This window comes from Amphibalanus amphitrite, unplaced genomic scaffold, assembly GCF_019059575.1.
Source record: "Amphibalanus amphitrite isolate SeventyFive unplaced genomic scaffold, NRLGWU_Aamphi_draft 000458F_arrow, whole genome shotgun sequence".
NCBI classification, from domain to species: Eukaryota; Metazoa; Arthropoda; class Thecostraca; order Balanomorpha; family Balanidae; genus Amphibalanus; species Amphibalanus amphitrite.
Window position 1 is genome coordinate 3,252 of NW_024881952.1, and position 24,975 is coordinate 28,226.

General features: G+C 51.2%; 1 protein-coding gene and 1 long non-coding RNA gene across 2 annotated transcripts in view; both read right to left on the bottom strand.

Moving 5' to 3' along the window:
* Positions 1 to 877: 877 nt before the first annotated feature.
* LOC122391848 (agrin-like) overlaps positions 878 to 24,975 on the bottom strand; it is a gene marked incomplete at its 3' end in the record, with an annotated part of 94,099 nt that continues 70,001 nt past the window's right edge. The window contains exons 14-23 of the mRNA XM_043386150.1: positions 9,973 to 10,116; positions 9,317 to 9,580; positions 8,699 to 8,995; positions 8,192 to 8,362; positions 7,673 to 7,892; positions 7,203 to 7,310; positions 5,506 to 5,625; positions 2,458 to 2,693; positions 2,040 to 2,177; positions 878 to 1,124 (exon numbers count right to left, since the gene is read on the bottom strand). Of these exons, the coding sequence (XP_043242085.1) occupies positions 878 to 1,124; positions 2,040 to 2,177; positions 2,458 to 2,693; positions 5,506 to 5,625; positions 7,203 to 7,310; positions 7,673 to 7,892; positions 8,192 to 8,362; positions 8,699 to 8,995; positions 9,317 to 9,580; positions 9,973 to 10,116 (1,945 nt within the window). The remainder of the gene's footprint in view (positions 1,125 to 2,039; positions 2,178 to 2,457; positions 2,694 to 5,505; positions 5,626 to 7,202; positions 7,311 to 7,672; positions 7,893 to 8,191; positions 8,363 to 8,698; positions 8,996 to 9,316; positions 9,581 to 9,972; positions 10,117 to 24,975) is intronic.
* On the bottom strand, positions 15,537 to 19,918 carry LOC122391849. The gene is made up of 2 exons (XR_006258417.1): positions 18,983 to 19,918; positions 15,537 to 17,491 (listed from the first exon to the last, which is right to left on the bottom strand). It is a non-coding gene; the product is annotated as an uncharacterized LOC122391849 (long non-coding RNA).

Below are 24,975 nucleotides of genomic sequence, written 5' to 3' on the forward strand. Positions count from 1 at the left end.
CAAAACTATGCTTGGCTTGGATGTATGATTTGACTAAAAAGAGTGAATTCAGTGGTGTTCGTGCTTTCTTGGAACGACAATGTCAAACAGCAGAAAGCTGCTTATTCTCGAGCGACAAATAATTCAAACAGCAGAAGTCCCTGGGTGAGTCAACAAGTTCGAGGAAATCAACTTCAACTTTCAAAGTTCGCCGAATGTTTTTTTTTTGCGCAAACATGATTCATGTCCGATATTCTTCGTAAATTCCAAGAGATTCAAGGATTATAGCATGTGTTGTCAAGCGATCTGCGGTGTTGATCCTTTTTGGCATGCCTTTTAGCTTCGAACTTTTTGCATGTGCTGCCGTAGAATCTCTGTTGTGTCTGGTAGCCTCACTACAGCGGTCTACCTCACATGAGCTGACGACTTGAGCTGATGTCGCCATCGTACTATCCAATGGCAAACAATAAATTGTCAATGTTTTACTGGCATCAGTACGTAGGCAAATTTCAGGCATAATGGGAATTCTAATTCAAATTGTCAATGAAACCGCAATGCTTGGAAGGAAACCTCTATCCTTGAATTGCCATCATAGTGAAAATGGCTTTAGTAAGATGTCGTTAGGTTTGCTGATGCGATAGCATACTCCCTTTAGTCGTGAGTTGCTGCTGTGGAGGGATTGTGACCGAAAATACCTAGACGGTGGACAACTGGACACCTAATTTCTAAGTAACACCTCTACTCACACTCTTCACGTGGAGTGGCACAACCACCTATTCTACAACATTGACGTCTGTAAGTACTAAGCTACTTACGCTAAACCCTCTCAGCCGCCTTCACCGTTCCATGTCAGTACAGTAATCTCCGTTGATCGCCTCATGAGCCCGGCTCAACTCACTTGATGCTGGCTGCTCCTGAGCCGAGGTCATAGCCGAACTCGAGTCGACCTCCGCTGAGGCGGAGTCCGATGAAGTCGCCGCTGGTCTGCCGCTGACCGGAATAGAGCAGGACGCCGTCGGGTGATCGGGTCAGAAACCAGAGCTCCAGCTCCAGGGATCGGCCCGCGTCCCGCAAAGGACGCAGCTGCAGGTACGAAGAGCCGCCGAAATTCGGCACGAACGGGTCCGATATGTGGTCTGTGCGAGCTGCAAGACAGGAAATAATGACAGGTCACTATATGCACGAGAGTGTGTGGCGGAAAGAAATGATGCCCATCACTGGACTATATGTAGGCTATAGCAGCAACTGACATAAGCAAATGTGTTATTTTTTATGCTGGGAGTTGGCTCTTTTAGCCAGAAAGGCTATTGCAAAGCTATAGTATGAAAGGATAGGGCGGAGACATTGGCTTGTGCGGACCACCGAAGTTGCACCGCAGCGGCAGAGACAGTCCCGGTGAAACGGGAGTGTCCGGATGGGACAGCCCTCCCTGTCGCTCAAACGGTTGCCCTGGAGAGGAAGTGGCCCTGGTGTGGGCCTGTCCTCACCGCCGGTTGTCTAGTGGGGGCGACCGCCTGCCCGGAAAGGGAAGCGTGAGGGGAACTTCGGATGGGTTTGTCCTGAGGCCGGCGAGGATGGATGAGAAAGCACATGAAAATCACAGCTGAATGTTACAATGGTCGAACGAAACGCAGTCATTCGGGCCATCACTCTTTTTTTTTGGGGGGGGGGGGGGAAATAGCACTGGAATGGCACGGGATATTCGTTCTGCAAGGGTAAATACTTGAGCCTTGCTCGCTAAAACGGTGGGCCATCAGTATTCAGCGACAAACTTTGCTAGCATGCAACAAAGAAATGCGACATCAATGCCCGTGCGTTTTTAGTGCTCACCGTAGCTCTGCATGGCTAGTGGTTGTCAGACCTGCCCCTAGATGGCGTTAGACGTGAACGCCTGAATGTGTATACTGTCCCGCAGGACACGTGTTAGCTGAACGGACCGCGCTGTCAGCGTAAGCAGCCGCGTAACGCTGACGAAGCTAAATAAGCACATTCTTTAATTGCGGTAAGTGATCGCAAATGAATGCAATGCTGCAGATCGTGAAATTATCTGCATAGCTCACCTTCCTGACAGCGGTCGCCCCATCTGCCGGGCGGACACAGACACTGCAGTGTGCTGTTCCCAGTACTGGTACAGGTGGCGCCAGCAGCGCAGGCGTCGGAAGCGCTGCACGGGTCGGTAGTCTTCTCACAGTGGTCACCTGGAAACGTGAGCAGAACGAGGTGGAACTTAGATGATGGAGGAGGCACACACGCTGGTTTCTTGTTGAGCCATAGGCTTTACAGGCATGCTTTCACAGGTTTTCAGGAACACGCGTGCATTTTAATCTTCCACATACGAGTAAGGCACTCAACTCAGTCCGTTTTCGGACAAGTGGAAGAACTATCCGTCTGATGATTACTCAACTATCAGGATAAACATGTGACAACCAGCCCGCGATAACACCCTTACCCTCCGCGCCTGCCTGTATCCTCTCTCACCAGTAAAGTGCTGCGCACACTCGCACAGGTAGCGGTGACCGGTGGTGAGCACGCACAGCCCTCCGTTCTGACACGGCTGGCTGGCGCACGGGTCGCTGCGGCACTCGGTGACGCCCCGTGACGAGGTGATATCACGTGACCCGGGCTGCCGGAGGTCAGCTGACGCCGCCCCGCCCACCCGCAGCCGGCGGACACAGCCCACCAGGCCGAACACAGTGCCCGCGTTCTCGTACACTCTGAGGAAGAAGAAAAAAAAAAACGTGAGCAAGTGGCTCAGTACATAAAGCATAAACTTTTATTTTCATATTTACGAACTTGTTTCTCATTTTTTATAGTGGCCAAATTAGTATAGTACCTATACCAAGTTTAGTATGAATGTTATTGAAGTGCATGTTTATTGTTTACCACATACCGAGATATCCCTTTAACATTAGCACGTGCATTTGGGAAATGGCTTCGGCCCGCCTCGGCTAATGTTGAAGGTATTTGGGAAACGATTCGGCCCTAGGGCTTTTTGATTTTCCCAGACAAAGTTTTACTGAATATTCTGAGCGGAAGAACCAATTTCAAAGAAGATATTTACGAATTGTGTGTTCCAGGGCCTCCTCTAACATACCCACTGGGTGGGCAAATGCCCACCCAGTCACCACAATTGCCCACCCAGTGGCGTCGATTTGCCCACCCAGAAGCAAATGCAAAAATTCTGGTCCGGCCGGACGTCCGGTACTACCTTTCTGGTCTTAAGCAAACTAGATGCTGTTTGAAGGTCAAAAAAAGTTTTCTGGTTGCCCGATATTCAGGGGCGTAGCCAGGATTTCCTCAAGGAGGGGGCCAAACGCACAGGGGCCCAAGATAACCCCCTCAAAATCCAAAAAGCCATCTGGTTGCATCCAATATTTTTTGGAGGGGGCCCAAATAAATAGGAAAAAAAATATTTATTAACAAAAATATTAGAACTTAGGGGGTAAGCAGTCCATGGGCCCTGTTAGATAGGCCCACGAATAGCTTCATAGAGTCGCCAGTCGGTTTTGAGGGCGGTCTGAGGGCTCGTAGGTCGGATGAGGGCTGCTCCAAGAATTACAAGGAGGATTGAAGGAGCTCGTGGTGTCATGAATGTACCATTTGCGCGGGTCGACACTATGAAAGGTTCGCTTTTTGTTAGGGCACCCACTATCATAAATGAATTTATGTTCGAGATAACAGATTTGGATTTGTTTCACGACTCAATGCGGGATGTTCGGGCTAAAGTAAGACGACATATACAAAACATGTGAGTCCTGGTGTGTACCGCGTGACTGTATTTATTGTGTTATACATGTACTGTATGGACTGTGTGATAGATATGGTTGGTATATCGAGGGATTGTATGTGTAAGAGACGAAAGACTAAAGGCAATGTTTACACTGCTCCGAACGTATAACTGCTATGGACTGTTACTGGGCGTCAATTCGCCTGTTGTTCCATGACATCGAATAAATAAATAAATAAATAAATAAGCAAGAATCATTACCGGTTCGGGTAGCCTTTCCTACAATGTATTATGTTAGTTAGCCCTCGCCCGATGAGGGGGGTTGATGCACCCCCCTAAGGTTTTTCACAAATAACGTAAAAACGGCGGCGCTCAAATTTCGCATACCCTCTGGGGCAACCTTTTGGCACTTGTCCTGAAAATTTCAGGTCTCTAGTCTTTTCAGGTCAGGTCACCAGGTCACAAACCCGGTACAAGGTCAGGGGAAAATTGGACTAACAGTTTAGCGGCAACCGAATGCCAGAGTTTTTCGTTGATAGCGTGAGTTCTATAGCACGTAGCGCTACCAAATTTAAGACACGACTTGGAGCATCTGTTTGTCACTTGGCCTTGGAGTTTTAGGTTCCAGTGACCCGAGGTCAGGTCACAAGGTCACAAAAACTGGTGCATTGTCAAAATAGCAAGAATACCGAATAAGAATACCTACCTACCACGCAGTTTGCAGAGGGCTGTACATGTAACTCTGGAACGAATCGCTCGAGCATTGCTAACCATAAAACATACGACAAACGTTAACTTTGCAAACTATCATCTTATTTCCAATAACGGCACTGCTTATTTTGCCTCACCCCCCCCCCGTAACAGGTTATGAAATTGGTTGAACCCCAAAACAGTGGCTGGATCCACCCTTGGGCAGGGGAGTAGCGAAAATTTTGCCCACCCAGTGAAAAATCCTTAGAGGAGGCCCTGGTGTGTTCACTAACAGCAACAGCAAAAGTAAGTGACTGCGTGTTTACATGCTTTTGCTGTCAACGTAATTCAACTAAACAAGGTTATCGTTCCAATGCCAATGTATTTATTGCTGCAGAACATGGTCGGAATAATCATTATTTCTACATAATGCACGCAAAAAACGAGCAATTTAAATGTGTGAAGCATCTTAACGTGCCACAATGAAACATTTGATATTGTTCCAGCTCTGGGATCCAAGACGCGTTTGATTCAGCGTTTCACCCAATTTTTAGTTTTCCTCACGGTTTCCTCACTCCTGCTGGACTCCATATCTTTATTCTAACTTCTGGCGTTTCACCATCTTCATCCTCAGCTTTTTCAAACCCTAAATAAGGGGGAAGTAGGAATTTCATCTTTCATACTCAACGCAGCCTAATAATGAAAAACACAAACAAATAATCACAGTGACTATAAATATGGGCATAGTATTAATATAATATTAACACAATATTAAGATTAAAGTGTAAAATATCAAATGAATATAATATTAAACTGTTGCGCCGGTACGGCATGTGGTAAATCTCTTCCCAACCTTGGGCTGTGAAAATGCAGTTTTATTCACCTCGGTTTTTTGCTACGGACCTCGTGCCTACCGGCACTCGGTCCTCCGCACAAAAACCTCGGTGAATAAAACGCATTTTCCCAGCCCCGGTCGGGAATATATATTATCGACGCATATTTTTTTTACAAATAAATGACACAGAGCTTTCAAGTAGTGTTACTGAGAACCTGCAAATAGTTACGTGATTTCACAGACCACGCACAAATACTAATTTGTCAGCTCATACCTGTCGTATTTGCTGGGTACATGTCCGACGTAGAGCATCTCGCTGAGGTCCAGAGAGCGCCACTTTCCGTCCGACTGGCCGTGAATGCTCTCTCCGTCATCAACAATCAGCTGACCGTCCCTGGAGAGAGGATAGAAAACAGCAAAGACGGTTAGATACCGTAGAAGTAGCGCTATTACGGCAATGATGCCCCCCCCCAAAAAAAAATATGACCTCGACTTCTTATAACCCGCGCCCTGCTGGGGGTCCTGGATTTCCACGCCCTGCTGGGGGGGGGGGTGTTTGAACACCCCCCCTTCTAACTCGGCTCCTGGGCCACGTAGCGATACGCGGAAGGCGGTGTTCGAAAGAGCGCCAAAAATAATGAGGAAATCACTTCGGTCAATTTTTTGGTCAGGTCAAAGGTCAGGTCACCAGAGGTCATTGAAGGCAAAATTTCGCCGATTTCCAGGTCGAATGTCGACAATTTCCAAGAAGCCAACGCATAACTCGGGAACCAATAGAGCTACAGCGCCGCGGAAAAGCGCATTCGATAGCCCTATTAACGCCCTTTCTGAATAATGTTCTCAGATTTGACCTAACGTCAAGGGTTTTGCCTGCAGGGGGCAAAAACTGCAAAAATAGCCGATTTTTTCGGAAACAGTTTTTCTGCAATAACTTTTGACCCAAGCCTTGTACGAGCTTACTTTTACCGGCATCGTGTTCCTCTCGTCAAGACGCATCGAATGAACTATAACTTGACCTTGAAAGGTCAACTTGAAAATTTGACCTCAGGTCAAGGTCATGACCTGACCGGAAAGGGTCATGTTACATATCAGTCGATCCGTATCGTTGAGCTGAACACATCTAAGCCGTTTTCATCGCTCTAGCATGCCTCTATCAAAAGTTATTTGCGAAAAACTGTTAGATACCATTCGTGACCTAAGATGACCTCAGGGCATAAACAGGGGTCACGGACACCATTTTCATGTTCAGTGTGTCTAAACCACTTGTAATTCAGTGTTTGGGAGTGTTTATAATGTATTTCGTCCAAAAGAGGCGCATTTCAATTTTCTCCCATTGACTTATAATGGGGAGGTCGCAAAATTGACCTGACCTTAGGTCATCGATATCAAATTCTGAGATATACATTTTGTACATGCTATTGCTCTTAGCAATCGCTGAAAGTTTCAAAGCAATCGGTCACTCGGTGTAGCTATGACAGACATTGAAACTTTTTATGAGGTGAGGTCACTTCAAGTGACCTGGTGACCTGACCTTGAATGACCTTGGTCTGAAATTTTCACAACATGTGTAGAATTGATGTATGATAAGGTGTACCAAAAACGGCGGCGCTCCGCGCCGCCGTTTCTGAGATATTCGCGAAAAACCACAAGGGGGGGGGGTGCGCCGCCGTTTCTGAGATATTCGCGAAAAACCACAAGGGGGGGTGTTCAAACACCCCCCCCCCCAGTAGGGCGCGGGATAATCAGCTTGTGTCATTCAACCGGCGGGAAATCCCATTCCCATTCCCATTCACATTGTATAAGAACTTTCTCCATGGACTTGGGGCTGTTACAGTTTGAAAATGTTTGGTATCGAGCTACAACGAAAACAGTTGAGTTATCACATCATATACGACAGCACAACACAAAAGTCGTAACATTGATGAACATGACGAAGCCGCCAATCAGGCCGTTCATTTCACGGACACGTACCCGTGGTACCGCCGCGCGACCACCTTGTGGTATTCTCCCTGGGAGACTCTCTGCAGAGAGCGGATCACCACCGGACCGTTACCGATGTCGTACCGGAACTCCACGAAACTGAAACACACAGAGATCCGTCACAAAGGTGATAGAATCAGAGGCGGCGGCATTGATATACCATGACGAGGCATACGTGAGACGATATATCAAGATATGTCATGGCAAGTCATATTCTCCACTATAAATGTAAAGGGTCAAGGCAATGGCAATACGGGAATCCCATCCACGTGAAATGGTAATCACTTTTCAATAATTTTGTAATGCATATGTGGATGAACTAGCATATTTGTCAGCATATTATCTCGAGGCCACTGTTTTCAAAGACCGTCACTAAGATAATGAACCAAAAATGTTTGTAGAAGTGAGACTACCAAACAACGTACACAGCTCGACCATCTTTCCCAACTACGAGTACGCACCCATCCACCAGGGCCAGAGCGATGAAGTCTCCGGTGCCGTTTTCCATCTGTTGTCCGTAGAGGAGCAGGCCGTCGGCGGCGTGACTGACAAACTCCAGCTCCAGCTGCAGCTTGATGGTGGCCTTCGGAGCCCTCAACGTCAGGTAGGAGCGGCCAGAGAACGAGGGCTGCTCGTAGTTGTCGCCGTCCGCCGCTGGAGGCGCCACCGTCGGCGGACCGACTGAAACGGAGGCGCCGCTGGTGAGTTGAAGGACACACACATCCAATGAAGGATTGCTAGATCAGAATATGCATGATGTAGCGTTGAGGTGTCTTGTTTAGACAGTTTTGGTATATGTTTCAAGTTGAACTGGCGTTTGTTTCTGATCAATGTCACTGATGGACAAACTTCAAACACGAGTTTATGGCTCGTAGTTCGTCTTACAATAACTTCGTTTCCCGTTCAATGACCTGTAACGACACTGATGCTAATCACCGCTTCCTGTCGTTCCCCTGACCTCTGACCCCATTCCCACTGACCGGGCTCCTGACAGGTGTCCCCTCTCCACTCGGCTGTGCAGAGACAGCTGAAGGTCTCGTGGTCTGTCTCCGATTGTTGGCACACGCCGTCGTGGAGGCAGGGACGGCTCATACAGGGGTTCAGCACCAGACGTGTAACTCCCTCCGTGGTGAGCATGGGCGGCGTCATCGCTGGGGGTGAGAGACAAGTTAGTGGTGGGGATGTTGCATTCAGTGGCGTAAAAATCTGGTGGTCAAATATATTTTTGATATGACGTAGTTAGGACATGTTTAACCGCTCCAAGTGTATGTTTTATCGCTCCAAGTTTCACTCCAATCGCTCCACATCTTGCAACATACTATTTGGCCGCATCAAACGTGTTCAAATGAAACAAAATTGCATCAGGGCGATTGATCGGAATTTGTTAAAAGATTCAAGGCAAGCCATGCATTTTTCAGATCAAACACAGTTTGGCAATTTTATACCACTCTCTACAACTCTCATCATTCGTGCCCCACCTCACTCACCGGTACACTGTTGTCTGTTGGGCGCCTCCTGATAGCCAGTCTGACACTGACACACTCCATCCCGACACTCCGACAGAGTGACACGACACTCCGCGTCCGCTCCGCACGGACTGCCCAGCCAGCCCTGCACCAGAAAATCGTCCCGCGTCGTGGGCCGGCCCGAGTACCAGCCGCTCTCGTACTCCGGTAAAAGGTGCCGGGTAGACTTGGCCGCGGCTGGAGACGACTGCTCGGTGAAGGCAGACTGGAATAGCGTCGATCGCCGGAACGGAATGCCGGTGGGTTCCAGAGAAGTGTCTGTGGAAAGATGAATACGGTTCGTGTATATTTATGGAGCAATAACCAGAAACAAATAGCTCAATGCATTATAAATGAAACGGACAAAGTGATATAAGCTCAGACAGCGGAAGTTGTTCGTGAAAAGTTGAAGACGGCCATTTAAAAGAATGCTGATAACCTTCTAAGACAACATATGAGCAGTAAACGCCCATAGGTCATACGAGACTCGTTCCATAACGAGCTTGAGGAATGCACCCCAAAACATAAAATGTACGATATCCTGACAAAAAAGCAAGCACTAAAGTACATATAGTTAATTACCGCTGTACGACCACGCACCTTTATCAGTGCAGCGTCCGTAGGCCTCGATGGCGATATCTCGCTGTCCGCGGCAGGCAAACAGGCGCAGTTGGCACTCGTTGCGGTACGTCTGGCCGTCAGTACCGCACACCTCCTGCTCCAGTGGGCCCCCCGGCTCGCTCTCCGGCTCGGGGCAGGTCAGGTTACACGAGCACTCGGCGCGGTCGGGAGTCCTCTGAATGCAGGCGGCGCCGAAATAGCAGGCCAGTTCCGAGCAGCTGGCGGCGCTCGTCTTCAGTTCACCTGGGTGAGGGAAGTGAGGGGAAGTGAAGTGAGACCCGTTGGAGGTGAGGGTCAAGAGAGCTGCGAGATAAAGTTTCTTCAGAAAGAGAGTAATATAGAGCGTCGTGGTAGACGCACATTACACAGGGTTTGACCTTCTCAGTTGAACGATATCAACTCACATTTAATAAAACATTGAAAAAATGAAATAATTAGGCATTGCTTCCATTTCAACCCCGAAAACCAACACGAAGGGTTACGACTTAATATTCCACTCGTTACAAGGACATTACCGGAACCTGCACTCCACCTATCACATAAATATAGCGCCCGACTAACTCCCGAGCTCTGAATCTCACACGAACAAAGTTAAACGCCAGACTAGCAGCCGCGGGGACCAGTTGGCCTCTGACCTTTCCCGCAGCCGTGTGGCAGCAGAGTCTGGCCCGGTGGACATTTGTTGCATTTGTTTCCGAACACGTTGGGTTTGCAGACACAGTAGCCCCGGGACTGTTCGCAGTCGTCCCGCGCAGAGCCGAACGCTGAACACCCACAGGCTGTGAAAGGCGGGTGAAGACGGAGTTAGCGCACAGTGGTCAAGAGGACACTGGAGATGTGGTAGTGATAGATTGTACAAGGGATTGAAGATGATTGTTTAATTACTGTAGAAAAGCGACTTCTTTAGACAAATTATCGGAATGGTTCGGGCATAAAGTAGGTAAGGCGTTTGAATTTTAATTTCATCGAAGGCAGTCTCACATCTAACGCCATTTAACTTATCCATTCCCAGGCAACGGCAGGAAGCCATTTGGGTCTGAAATGGCACCCAGCGATCTTTATTTGCCGGTCATTGAGTGTCCATTCATCCCGTCGTTCGTCGGCTTAATTTGCGCTCATTCAGGACATTTCATGGCGAAACACAATCAGCAAGGCAATAGAGAGTCATGTGTAATGGCTTGGACGTCCTCTGAGCCGACATTTTAGAAAGGGCTAAGCTCGCCAGGCCCAGAAAATGTGCAGTCATTTCGTTTAGAGAAGATTACGGAATAGAAAATGGACTGAAATCTTGGTATGATATTGAAAAGCAGTGAATGCGTAACAATGAGTCATAAGAGAAAATTATCACTACACGGATTACGATGCAAATGAGACTTATTCTGCGCATTCTTTTAGTCGCAATACTCCATCAGACTTTGATGATGTCAAGAATATGAAAGGTGAAACCAAAGACCCTTCCTCGTATGCGCGCAGAGATGATGAAAAACGCACCCGAGATTTCAAGAATATGACAAGAAACGTTGATCCTAACCGTAGCGTTTACATAAGACAAAACAGGCTAATATTGAGTATCCATGACAGATTGGATAATGATGTAAATAATAAACCAATTAATACAAATCAAATATATTCAAAATAAACAAAGCTTTCGGATTAAACAGCCTTGATCACTGTGAGTTGTGGCCATAGGCGTCGCCAGAGATTGTCGGTTGGGGGGCAAAATCAACTTTTGTGTCAAAGCTTGCCTTTCCCCAGTCTTTACTCACTCGTTTTACATATCATTCGACGCGCAATGGTGCGAGGAATCCGATGGTGACAAAGGTTTCCTTCTAGCTATGACATGTAATTTTTTTACAGAAAAATTCGAAATTTTGAACTTTCATAACAAAACGACTGGTAGAATTATAGTGGCTGCGATTGCCGACGCACTGCAGAGGGCCCCTGTGCAGACGCTCGACGCTCATGATCATTACCCATTAAGAGGTGAAAAACGCTCCATTTAATCGGATCACCCTGCTAGAACCTCCATTCACGCATGCATGCAGAGGTTTTACGTGAAATGCATAGGACTTATCCCAGCCGCCGATCGTAGCTAAGTTGGGCATTCGGCGGAGAGTGAATGTCGGAAGTGTGAATCGGAATTCGGAAGTAATTCATCTTTGCTTCAGTGAGATGAAGTGTTTTGTTCACTCGAGTGTGAACAAAAGTTTCTCGTTTTTCGTGTGAAGGGAAGCGCTGCAAACGCGAACAAAAACTGTTAAACGGAACCAAAAGTAACGCACGGCATAGCGGCAAGGGATCCCGTAGAGATAGGTTTGTGACTTCCAGGCCATTTCAGGCCACTCAGGGTCAGTACTGACTCTCAGGAGCCTGCTTAGGATCCCGGAGATCGACGTGGGTCACCTCAAATATTTACGTGTACGTGGTGCTTTAGGGCTTTCCGAGCCCAAGGTAGGGCCCTCAGAAGCAGTGTGGGCGGCGGGCGCTAAGAGACTAGGCCCAGGGTGAGCCTGGAGCCCTCGGATAGCAGTGTGAACCCTCGGGGTCTGTGTCGAATCCCTAAGAACCGTACGTAGGGACATAATAAACATGTGTTGCGGACCTCAGAGGGACACGTGGGCTGTGACCCCTCAGATGCCGGCTTGGGGTTGGCAAAGTCTGTCGCCTCAAAAATTTGGCTGAACTATCAGAGGCCAGAAATCTATCAGAGGTCAAAAAAAAGGTTCTCAGAAATGTTCGAAGGCTCAAAGATCCCTGTATGGGCCCTCAGAGAACATGAACACCAGTGGGACTTTCAGAGGCCGGTTTGGGCCCTCTGAAAGCTTCTTTAGGGCTCACTGGAGCTCCTTAGGAGCCTTTGTTTAAAGCAAGCTCATGAGCCCTGCGACACTTGTACGGTAGGTACTTGAGCCTGTCGCAGACATTTGACGAGTTGAGAAAGGCCCCGAAGATTTCGTTTCACGCTTTGAACAAAAATTGTGTCAGCACTCCAAAACTTATGAAAATCAGCTGTAAAATGTAATAAAGAACGAACTAGGAACATGTAATGAATCACAGCATTAACATTTCCGAGTCTGGACTCGGAGTCTTGAAGATTTTGGCGACTGCGAGTCAGACTCTGGTTTGAACTGCACGCTCAAACCGAGTCTGACCTCACAGGCATTCTCAGAAAGGTACCCCCATTTTTTCCCGACTCCAAAATCTCATCGGATCTGTATCGATGTCAGGGGGTGCCCGGTCAGAGGTTGGGGGGGCAAGTTGCCCCGCTTGCCCCCCCCCCCGTGGCGACGCTAATGGTTGTGGCAATGTATAATCGGTACAACACAAATATTCGCAGTAACCGTCTAAGAATTCTTGAAAATAATGAATCGTTACGGTCCAAACTCCATAGACAAGCGGACATACGGTTTTACAAGAGTTAGGCGACGAAATACTCAGCTTAATTATTCAGTAATGGGCACCATTAGGTAGGCCATACAATTTTCTGTAGTACCGCATAGTCGCTGCAGTCAAAGGTGTTCTGGTTTTTATGCTATATGCCAAAGAATTTTTGCGTGTAATCACCGGTGACACGACATATTTCTGCTTTATTGGGTTGGGCGGTGAAGTCAATGACGTGATCACAATGAAAATGGCTTAATTTTGTAGAACATTGAATTCTGATTCCGGCACGACTCTCGCTAGTCCATTTTTTATTATAAATAAACCATTAATTGCGGTACAAAGTCAAAACTAGCCCGAAACGGCGCCCGCAGCGGCCGTTAGCACAGCGGCCTTATGGTAAACAGGTTAGTTCACATTCCCGCCGCTATGCGAGTGGCGGCGGCGCCACCTGTCCTCATGTCCGCCTTGGACCGTAACGTCACGTGTTTCTTGTTTTACTGGCCAAAATCGACAGTTGGCCAGTAAAACAAGAAACACGTGATTCATTATTTTCAAGAATTCTTAGACGGTTACTGCGAATGTTTGTGTTGTACCGATTATACATTGCCACAACTCACAGTGATCAAGGCTGTTTAAGCCGAAAGCTTTGTGTATTTTGAATATATTTGATTTGTATTAATTGGTTTATATATTACTGACCGGGCCGACGAAATTATTTGGAAACGAGGTTTGCAAAATTGACGTAGGCCCGAGTGCGAAGCACGAGGGCCGGAGTCAAATTTTGCAAACCGAGTTTCCAAATAATTTCGTACGGCTGAGGTCAGTAAGATTTTTCCTACATGCCGCATACCTGCTAAGTAGTTTCGACAGGTTTTGGTGATACTCTTATACAATTGTTTTGTCCATAATTTCCTAACAGTGATTGCGCTACTGCTGTGGATAAAGCTTTAAAGGAAATTTATAGAAGAAAATGCGCTGTTTTAGAGTCATATTTTTCCCAGGTTTATGTTTGTATGATATAAAACTTTATCGGAATTCACTGGGATTGTATTGCGTATGCAAGTCCAAATATTTCGGCCAATATTGTTTGGCCTTGGTCACTGGACAACTACAATAAATAGCCAATAAATAGCCAGGCTATTTATTGTAGTTGTCCAGTGACCAAGGCCAAACAATATTGGCCGAAATATTTGGACTTGCATACGCAATACAATCCCAGTGAATTCCGATAAAGTTTTATATCATACAAGAAGAAAATGCATCAAAACACCTTACTTCAAAAAGAATCGCGTCTGAAAATATCAACTCAGAAGGGCAGAACAACTACTGGATAATAATGGATATCCAAGGAGCATAATACATGAATAATTTGCCACGACATAAGAACAAGAAGAAGGTATAGGTATAATATTCCTAGTGATTAAACGTGAATTTTCCAGTGCTCTTGCAAGAATCTTTTCTTTATTTATGTAATCGTTCTTTGTTGATGCCTTATGGCTAAAATTTCGTGAAATATATTATATTTTCCATATTTTACGTGTTTGTTTCGAGGAAAGGACTACGACTGTCAAATGATAACGCAATAACTTACCAAGGTATCAGTGGACATATCAAACGAACATAAGACAACAAGCGATAACGGATTTCGATTCATAGGCGCATATCTTAACAGAATTTCGGCTTTGTAACCAATACAAAATATTTCAAAACCCTTGATAAGCAGAGCAGATATTTTTTACCAAAAAAATGTTAGTTTTCTAATTTTACGCGGCAAATATCATGCAAAAATGATGTCAATTATACCTACATTCCCTGTCAATAGCCGCGTTTACATAGGGCTAGTTGCCAGATAGTGGAATTCCACTAACGAGACATTTTTTCCACTAACGAGACATTTCAGGCACCTTCAGATAATTCTGACGACCTATCCGGCCAGAAGGACCAAACCGATTGACAAAAATAAATACATCGTGGCGGATGAATACTACCGAGGTATTTCAGGCCTAGACATAGTATAGATGTCGCAACTCGCGGCCTTCCCGGCAGTAAGGGCGAGGTATAGATGACGCTTCTGCAGCAAGTCACTGGAACGTGCGAGTCGTGGAATGGAACGGAAGATACGGAACGGGGGCTTCTTAACGGAAGCTTATTCGTTTTATTTTCATTTAAGAATTGATTTCGTGCGCTAGGGAAAGAACATTGTCTTCTTTTTTCTTACGTCTGCACCCCCCCCCCCGTCCCTTCCATCCTTTGGATCAGCCAGTGTGCAGCAAGAGGGTTCATCGGAGAAAAACAACAAAGAGCAATCCTCCCTGAGCCTGTCAGGTCAGAAATAACCTGAGCATAGGCGGCGGAATGGGGAGGGCACCGGGGCACCGTGCCCCCCTTTGATTTTGGCATTTTAACATTAGCCCTATGGGCGCTGCATGGAAAGAATGGGACCAAAAGTCGGCGGTGCCCCCCCCCCTTAATTGAAGGTGCTCCGCGGCTACTGAACCTGATGACCGTTCGTTATGCCCTACTGCCCACGCTTCTTAAAATTTCAGTAGTAGTCAGTTATCTGGCCAATGTTTCCGTATAGTGGTTGGCAAACACAACTGAGCCTCGTGAGTGGGATGAGTACTGGACACAGAAGTGGACAATCTGTTGGCAAGGAGCCCGCAAGGATAATATCTCGAAACTCAGGACTACGTATACAAACACTTTAAAAGCATCCAAATCTATACTATAATCGAAAGCCGCATTGTTGTGAACTACCGGCACGTGCGTCCAATCACCATCAAGAACGGAAGTCCGACCTACAGCAAGCACGACAGTCCGATCATAGATGTATTGAAAAATAACTAGCAACTTTAAACATCGCCTTCCTCAGCCACGCTCTACACCGCATCACATAAGAAAACCGCCAATATCGATTACAAAACACACATAAAGGAATTTCGTAGGTAGAGATCAGAGGAATACTTCACCTCCTTTATCTGGCGCGTCAATAGGTATAAAGTAATCTTTGGCGTCTACGCACTAGCAACATCTATAATGCAAACAGCAGTTCAGAAACCATCCACTAAAATTGCAACAAGGCAAGGGTTGGTCAAAATAAATTATAGTCACCGTGATAAATAGCAAACGAAATACAGAACAAGCAAGCACAACAAAGCATTCCACACTCGTTTAGACTGTACCTACAATATGCCTACATAAGACATTGCAGCAGTGTACAAGGGAAACATTCTTTAAAGATGCTAACGTGAGGAGTTTTACAAGTTTGGTGAACATAGTTACGAGTCACTGCACAAGAAATGTCGCGGTCGCCAGCCGGCCCAGGCGAAAGAGTCGACGGAGACGGCGTCAAACAAACCCGAGAGGGGGTAGTTTCATCCGCATCAGCGGAGGCGCTCTCTCTGTTAAGGTCGTCAGTTACCAGCCGCAGCACCCTGCTGGCGATTTGATAGCTGCTCTCATTCTCAGCTGGCTGAGCGCCATGTGCCGGGTCATCCGGCTCCATGATTTCCCCTTTCATTAGCAGCTGCTGTTGTAGTTATTGTTGTTGCGTTCCTTTCAGCTGCTGCCGCAGCATAGCCGTACGGTTCTGGATGGTTCTCACGGCGGCAGCCAGGGTCACCAAATCCGTCTCCCCGTAGCCACACCAGACTCGGGAAAATGTACCGAGATGTACCGAGCCAATGTTGCAGCACTCGCGGCATTCATCGGTAGGACTCCGCCCAACCCAATGTCGGCACTGGCAGGAGCCCGACCAGTGGTCCAAACGAAACTGATGAAAATCGACAGCTGATGAGCGGTCCTCCACTGACGCCGGACGGGTGGCGACGGCGCGGCCGGTCCTGGAGCTGGAACAGCAGAATGGACCGGTCGGGACACGCGGCTCATCAGTCCATTCGTCCTGCTACTCCCCGTAGACTCCAGCTCCTTCGCTGCAGGTTCTCGCGTCTGCCGACCGGTCCGTCCACACCCACGCGGCTCGATAGGGGAGGGGAGGGCAGATATCATTACGTCGCTTGAAGCAGTTCAGCTGCCGAGGCTCTTTGTCGCAACGCCGCCAGCGCCACGCATCGCAGCAGCACATACCGTGGAGTGCCAGCCTCTTCGCGGCAGACGCGGCATCGGGCAGCAGGGCACTCCACGTCGTTGAATTGTGGGCATCCGGCCTCGGGAGGCGGCCGATGCAGAGCAGGTACTGGCGGATGTCGATAACGACTGCACGGTCGGCCTCCAGGACGGAGCCAGGACAGCGGTCGACCCATATCGACCGGTACCATCCGTCCGGCCAGCTCCGCTGCCAGGCGCGCGCAGCGTCGCGCGCGCGCCTGCCTTGCAGATAGTGCCCACGTCAATCGGCGCTACCGTTGGGATAGACGGCGGTCGACCCATATCGACCGGTACCATCCGTCCGGCCAGCTCCTCCAACACCGCTCTTAGGGCGAATAGCTCGCCGCGCGTGCTAGAGCAGAGGGCGCCTGCCGCGACACGCACCTCTCGGATGTCGCAGTTCGGGGGGGGGGGGTGGCCCCTCCTCCTCCATCTAGCACACCATCGGTGGCGGAGCTGTCTGACCAGATCAAGCTCGCCTCAGACGGGAGCTCCGCCAGACGACTTTCCGCCGCCTTGGCTCGCCAGCCGTCGCGCCCAAACTCGCTTCAGGCCGTGAGTCTATAGCCGGCGCGGTGGCGTGGCTTCGCCATGGTAGCCTTGGGCGGGTTGTCCTCAGAGAACGCATTCGCATTGGCGAGGAGGCGAGCAGCGCCACGAGTCCTGAAAAGACCAAACAATATCAATAGACAATCAAAACTGTAAAAATTGGCATTAACTGCGTAACTGATGTTTGCTTGTTTGTCTATTAGGGTTTACGGGCGCTGCGGTGGTCATTTTGCGCCCATGAAGCTGTTCTGGTGAACCTGCGCAACTGAGCAGTGATCATGCTATAACTTATGTTTGGCGTAGTACCAGGGTTCCACCTAAAATTTCGGCGCACGTCAGGTGTAACGTCACATGCGACAAATTCAGCGCATGTCAGTTGGGCAAACTAAGGCTGATGGAATAATATAAAACGAGGGCACCAAAAATTGATCCTAAATGACCATACTTGGACATTAATGCAGATCCTCTCTGTATCACCAATTGTCAGAAAACAAGCGGTTTCAAGGAGCGTTAGAGAGTCATGAAGCCAGGATAAAACACAGTGCTATTTTCTAAAAACAGTTTTTACATGATAGAGTTAGGCAACTCTCTCTCTCTCTCTCTCTCTCTCTCTCTCTCTCTCTCTCTCTCTCTCTCTCTCTCTCTCTCTCTCTCTCTCTCTCTCTCTCTCCGTTTACCATTCGCAAGGCCAAAAAGGCCAATTGGTTTTGAAAGACATTGGATTACAAGCTGAGCATTTTTTACTTTATCATAAAATGTTAAACCTGCGTGCAGATAAAGTCTGAACGGTGGTTTGTAGGCTGATAGGTTGGAGGTTGAAGGTTAGTAGGGAAGGTAAGGTCAGGATAATTTCTGCTTTTTATTTTCATTGGACTTCAGTCTTCATCAACACACGCATCAAAAATATCATCTATTTGACCATCTTCAAGCCTCAATATACAAGTTGTACCACAATAAATTAAAAATTGATGTCATGCCAACATATGGTCATGATTTTTACCACCAGAATTGAATCAAATGCCTATTGATGCTTTACCTAATATTTTGAAGCCTGAAATCTGATTAACCAAACATTTTTTCTTGTGTTGGCAGTCTAAAATTTGGCTGGCTTGAGCGCGATGCTATTGCTCTAGCAGAATCTCAAACGGATGTCTACCAAGTGCCACTCCCAAGAAAGTTTTTCAAGATTCTAAAACCACAAACTTTGTTGCTGCCTGATCGTGTGATGGTAAATCAAATGATAGCACTCCGTCTGAGGCCAGTTTTACAAACAGAAAATAGCCACCTGCCAGATTATTTTGCCTAAAGGCTAATTCAGTAATTCACATATGGAGTGTAGGTAAATGGTGAAGCCCTCACTGCTTACATGCCTATCGCGTTTACCCTCTGTATGTTGTACCTACGTGGAATGGATATATGAGGAGAAAAATTCCAGGCAGCTATTTTTGTTGGTAAATCGGGTAAAGTAAAACTGGCCTCTGAACGAAAATTTGGACTGAGTGAGATGTCGGCTCTTTGGTGGTTTGGATAGGAGTTGATGATTTTAATTGAAAGATTAAAAGGAAAGGGTTTCAAGACAATCGGCATGACAAACCAACACCTTACCTGCAGTTCAAGTTTGTCGATTTCTTCATCAAAATCTAGTCTTCGTCTAGTCCACAAATCAAGATAAAATTACTGGATAGGTACAACTTCTTCTTCTTCTTCTTCTTCTTCTTCTGCACCTCACCTGCCACCCCCTACACTTCTACCTTATTCTGATAAATATCTTTACATAATTTTCACAAGAATGCCACTCAACGGGGTAGATCTAAAAGAGTGCAGGGCTTCAGTTTTGAGCTACAGAGTTCTCAGTGATTTTGAGACACCCAATATGTCTTTGGCACGCCGTATTTGTCTCTCACCGCTTGCGAATTCGGCGATATGATTGGTCGAAGGCCGAGGCTATGGGTCCAAGAAAAGGCCAAGATTCCTGCCAAGATTCTTACAGATAGCCAAGGCCGATGACTGACGTGACTGACGGCATGTTACTGCCCTTGGCATATTGCCAATGCACTGCTCCGTCATATCGGCAGTGATGTCAACAGTCATATCGGAAGTAATATGGTAGCTATACGCAAAAACCATTTGGTGTATGGCTACCATACTTTTCCGATAACGAGACATTCTAGATCAATCTCTCTACTGTTGGCGACATCTGCTGAGAAATCCCAAGACCGAACGCAAGCACATAAAAGTAATGCACTCTAAGGATGCGTTCGAAATCTGGGAAGTGACGGATTTCATTCCTCAATGCGTGTCCCAGCGTTCCCCATGCTGTTTGTTCCGCCATCTATTGCCATGTTTCGCATTCGCACTTCATGAATTCACCACCCCGCCAAGTAGGTTGGTATCAAGTTGGTATAGGTGTCGCATTGCTCTGGTCGATTAGGCTGAGCCAGCTGTCTGGAGAGTGGAGCCGATCCAAAAAAACGCAGAAATTCAAAACACCGACTCCAAAGCAATGGCAATTGGCAGCATGCATATCATTAGAGCGTAATTCTGTCGTGATTGCGTCAGAAGCAAACATAATGGCAAGAGTTTCTTGTGTGTCGGTAGGCGCGTGTGGAGTCGCTGGACCGACCGGGGACGTACCCAAGGGGGGACGGACGGGGTGCGCCTCCCCCCTAGGGGTTTTCAGGGCCGGCCCATGCTGGCAGCCGCAGAAGGCCAACGTTGGCCAAAATCACGTCGGAGACGAACGAAATTCATGGGAATCCCCCAAAAAATCACGTCAGGACTCAGGACAATCAAGGCTCTCCGACTCGCCTGCCACCTAGGGCCCTTCAATTTACTGCGTTGGGCCTCCTGTGAATAACCGCTAGTGTCTGTGTCTGACCACTAGGACCCTGGACCCCTCTGACTCCTCGGGTAGAGGGCCCTCTGTAGGTAGGAGGCTCTCTCTACGGGATTCCTCCGCTCCCCCCCTCGGCCAAATTCTAGGTTATACGTGCCTGCGCTAAGCCGGGGTCGGAGAGAGGAGTTGACGACCGAATGACAAGGAGTACTCGTCCTGAAAGTAAACATTTGGAATATAAACAATCCAAAGCTGTTCAGTATTTATATCATTCGAGAGCAGTGCCTTCAATTTGGATACACTTAGCATTCATTTCCCACACCCGTGTACACTCCACGAAGGCTTCTCCGCTGCGGACTCCCGCTTCCGCCGATGCGTCAGTTCTGTTATGGTCGGTAGTGGCGATTAACACGGCGATATCCTTGGAGCGACACAGGACGACCGAAACACGATGGCGGCGACCATGGAACTGTTTATTTTTTATGTGCTTCCATATGACCGGGGGGTGAGACCAATTGAAGGGAAAGGAAAACGTGCCCCATCACAACACCCCCCCCCCCCTCAAGACGCATGCGTCGGTACAAGATACGCATTGCGTCTAACACATAAACAAAAATGTACACCACACACGGTGTGGACGCACGAACTCAGTCGTACGTCTGGTCCGCCCAGCGCACGGTCAGTCGGGCCGGACGGCGACGGCGGCGCGTCCCACGGCGCACTGAGCTGGGGTCGTCGGCGCTGTTCCGCAGCACCGGTGGTGCCGGCTGTCCGCCCGCCGGCGCAGCGGCGGCGGTCTCCTCCGTGCCGTCGGGTGCCGAGCTCGGAGCGAGCTGCTGCCGGCGCCCGGGTGCAGGTGTGGCGGCGCCCTCCGAGATGAGAGATCTCTGGGGTCGCAGATAGCGCTGGTTCCGCCAGTAGACTCGGCCACTGGGCAGCCGGACCAGGTAGTCGCGCCGCTGTCCGACCGCCGTGATGACGCCGACGCGGTCCCACAGCCCCGACCGCGGGTCTTGGACGAGCACACGCTGACCCATGGTGAGCGCGCTGTGCTGGCGGGCTGTCGTGTCGTACCGCTCGGCTGTTTCCTGTTGCTGCGCGGCGGCCCTGGCGTCACAGTCGTCCGCCGCCCGCTGCCAGCAGTCGGCGAAGGCCCGGTGGTGCGCCGGCACTGCCGATCTCAGCGGGTGGCCGAACAGGACCTGAGCCGGAGAACGGCCGTCGGCGCGCGGCGTGTTGCGCAGCTCCAGCAGCCCCTGCGCGTAGGCGTCCGTGTCGAGCTCGCCGCTGCTGGTCGCCTTCTGGATGAGCCGTTTGGCGGCCTTGACCGCCGACTCGGCGTGCCCATTAGACTGAGGGTAGTGCGGTGTAGAGATCTGGTGCTCCACTCCCCAGCGGCGCAGAAACTCTCGGGTGAGCCGGGCGGTGAACTGGTGTCCACCGTCTGTCCGGAGGGTGGTGGGCACGCCGGTGGCCGCGAATATCTGGCGCAGGCTGCAGACCAGGTCTCTGGCAGTCGCCTCGCCGGCCACGTGCGACACAAACGGCCACCCGGACAGCCGGTCCGCGTATACCAGGAACGTGCGGCCGGCCCAGGCGAAGTAGTCAGCGGAGACAGCCTCAAACACTCGTGATGGCGTCTTTTCCGGCATCAGCGGCTCCTTCTGCTGACTGGGCAGGTACTGCTGGCAGGCCGGGCACGCTCCGACATGGTTCGCAATGTCACTGTCCAGGAACGGCCAGTAGACTACCTGCCGCGCGCGGCGTTTGGTGCGCTCGACGCCCTGGTGACTGGCGTGCAGGCGCTCGAGCGTGGCGCGCCGCAGACTGGGCGGTATCACGAGCCGCTGGCCGCACACCACCAGGCCGTCGTCCACGGCCAGCCGGTCCCGAACTCCCCAGTACGGTCGGAGGCGCGGGTCCAGCTGTGACCGGTGCTCTGGAAACCCGTTCAGGATCAGGTCAGTGAGTGCGATGAGCTCCGGATCGGCGGCGGCGGCGGCGCGCACCTCTGTCAGCGCCGCGTCTTTGAACGGGCTGGGACCGTCGTCCGCCCCGTCGGTGGCCAGCCGTGAGAGCACGCTGGCGAGCTGATGGCTGGCGTCCCTCTCGGCTTCCTCGTCCTCAGGCGCCGGGTCATCCACCGGCGCGCGCGACAGCGCGTCCGGGATGGCGTGCAGCTTGCCTTGCCGCCAGATGGCGAGCAGGTTGAACGGCGCCAGCCGTTCTCGTAGCCGCTGGAGCCGCGGATTTTCGATCTCCGCAAGGCTCTTACTGTTGAGGATCGGGATGAGCGGCCGGTGATCGGTCAGGACTTCAAACCGCTGCATCCCGCCGAGATAGATGCTGCATTTCTTGCAGGCCCAGGCCAGGGCCAGCAGCTCCAACTCGATCACGGCGTACCGCGACTCGGCGTCCGATAGGAAGCGTGAGCCGCACTGGATCAGTCGCTACCGGCCTGCGGCGTCTTGCTGCAGCAGGCAGTAGCCCAGGCCGCCGGAGCGAGCGGCGTCAGTCTCAAGGACTGTGCGGCGGCGAGGGTCGAAGAAGTCGAGCACGGGAGGCGACGTGAGTGCCATCTTCACCGCGCTGAACGCCCGCTCGTGCGCTGGCGTCCACAGCCACGCGTTCCGCGGCCGCAGCAGCTGTCTCAGCGGCTAGGCGGCGGCGGCGACCTCTGGGGAGAAGGCGCCGAGCTGGGTCACCAGGCCGAGGAACGACCGTAGGTCGGTGATGTTGCCCGGCCTGGGGAAGGCCTGGATGGCACGGACTTTCTTGCCGTCGGCGGTATAGCCAGCCGAATTGATGCGAAAGCCGCAGAATTCGACCTCGTCTTCCGCGAACTGACATTTGTCCGGGTTGAGTGTGATACCGTGCTGGTCACACCTTAGCAGAATCTGCCGCACGTGCTGCAGGTGGGCGGCGTAGTCAGCGTCATAGGCCAGGACGTCGTCCACGACCCTACACGTGCGCGGGATGTCGCCGAGCGCGGCGTCACCGCGCTGGTTGTACACGTCGCCAGAGCTGACGATTCCCATTGGAGCCCTCAGGTACCGGTAGCGGCCCCACGGCGTGATAAAACACGTCAGGTCTCGTCTCTGTCTTCTGGCCGGATGGGGACCTGGTGGTACCCCGCCTTGCTGTCCAGCTTGGTGAAGTACGCAGCGCCGGGTGAGACGAAGGCGAGTGCGTCTTGAGGCGAGCGGACCGGGTACGTCGGTCGCTTCACGAACCGGTTCAGTTTCGTGAAGTCCACGGTCAGCCGACAGCCGGACACTGTGCCGTCTGACGACCCCTTGGCCACAGGAACGATCGGATGACACCAGTCTGTGGGGTGCTCCACCGGCTCGATGATGTCCTTTTCCATCAGCTCGTCGAGTTGCAGTCGCACGTCCTCTCGCCAACAGAACGGGATATTCCGGGCGGTGGTCACAGCGTGAGGGACGGCGTCGTCCGTCAGCTCGATCTTCATCGGCTCCCCCGTCATCTTCCGCAGGGTCGACTCCGTATCGAAGACCCTCGGGAACTCGGCTTTCAATTTGTCGAAATCTGCCCGCCGCTGCCGTGCGGAGGGGGTGCCACCGGGGGCCGGGCGGCGGCGCGCGCGTAGGGCCGGGCGGCGGCGCCCGCCCGGTCGGGTCGGCGCCGGCCGAGCTGGCGGCCGGCCGGTCGGCGGCAGAGACGCGGCTTATGTCCCGGGTCTCCTCAGGTGCCGCCGTCGTGCCGCTGCAGCGCCGTAGTGCGGGCTGTCTGCCGGCGGCGGGGGCCTCAGGCGGCTCGCCGGGCGGCGGCGGCTCCGGTGCCCCACCGTCCGTCCCAGTCTCGGCTGCCGAGCCGCGCTGGCAAATCTGCCGGGGAAAGCTCGCCGGTAGAATTCCCAGGCCGATACAATCGTGCCACGACAGCAGTGGTGAGTGCAGTGCTCGCAGAACGGACACCTGCACGGTCTGTATGACGTCACCGAGCTGCAGGATGAGGGCGCACGTGCCCACACAGTCCAGCCGGCGGCTGTCGGCGGCCCACAGCACAGCCGTGGAGGGCGTGAGGTCCGCTCTGCTCACTCCCATGGACTCGGCTTGTTGCAGTGAGAGGGCTGATATCTCGGCGCCTGTGTCGGGCGTCCATACGGTCGTCCGCCTGACTCCGTTTGGCAGGTGCAGCTGTAGCCGGACCTGCGGCGACCGGTGGGCCGTCACACTGTTGAGGCGCGCGCCCGGCGTCCGGGCTGCCGGCGGCGCTGGCTGCTGCCGGTTCCCCGTGTCTCTCGTGGTTGCATTCGCTGCCAGCACCGAAACCTGCCGGTGCGACGCGTCGGCAGCCGTGCTGACACGGCGGCGGCTGATTGCGCTACGGTGGCGCCGGCCCCTCCCCTGGCGGCTGCTGCTCGCGCTACGGAAGCGCCAGTCCTGTCCCTGGTGTCTGCGCTCGGAACTAGGCGTCTGCCGGCGCCGCTCTTCAGTGCCCGCGGCATGCCGGCAGACCGAGGAAAAGTGGTCCCGTTCGTGGCCATCGGTGGCAGGTGCGACCCAGGGCGGGGCAGGCACGACCGTCCGTGTGCTGCGCGGCACCGCAGCGGTCACACCGCCGGGTCTGGTCGGCCGAGCGCGAGTCCGCGCCGCTCGGCCGACCGCGCTGTCGCCGGTACTCGGAGAGCCGGCGCAGAGACGGCTCGCCCGGGCCACGGATCGCCGAGCTGTTGAGACGGGCGCTCTCGGACGCCCGGCACAGGTCGGCGGCCATCTGGAAGGTCAGATCGGGCAGT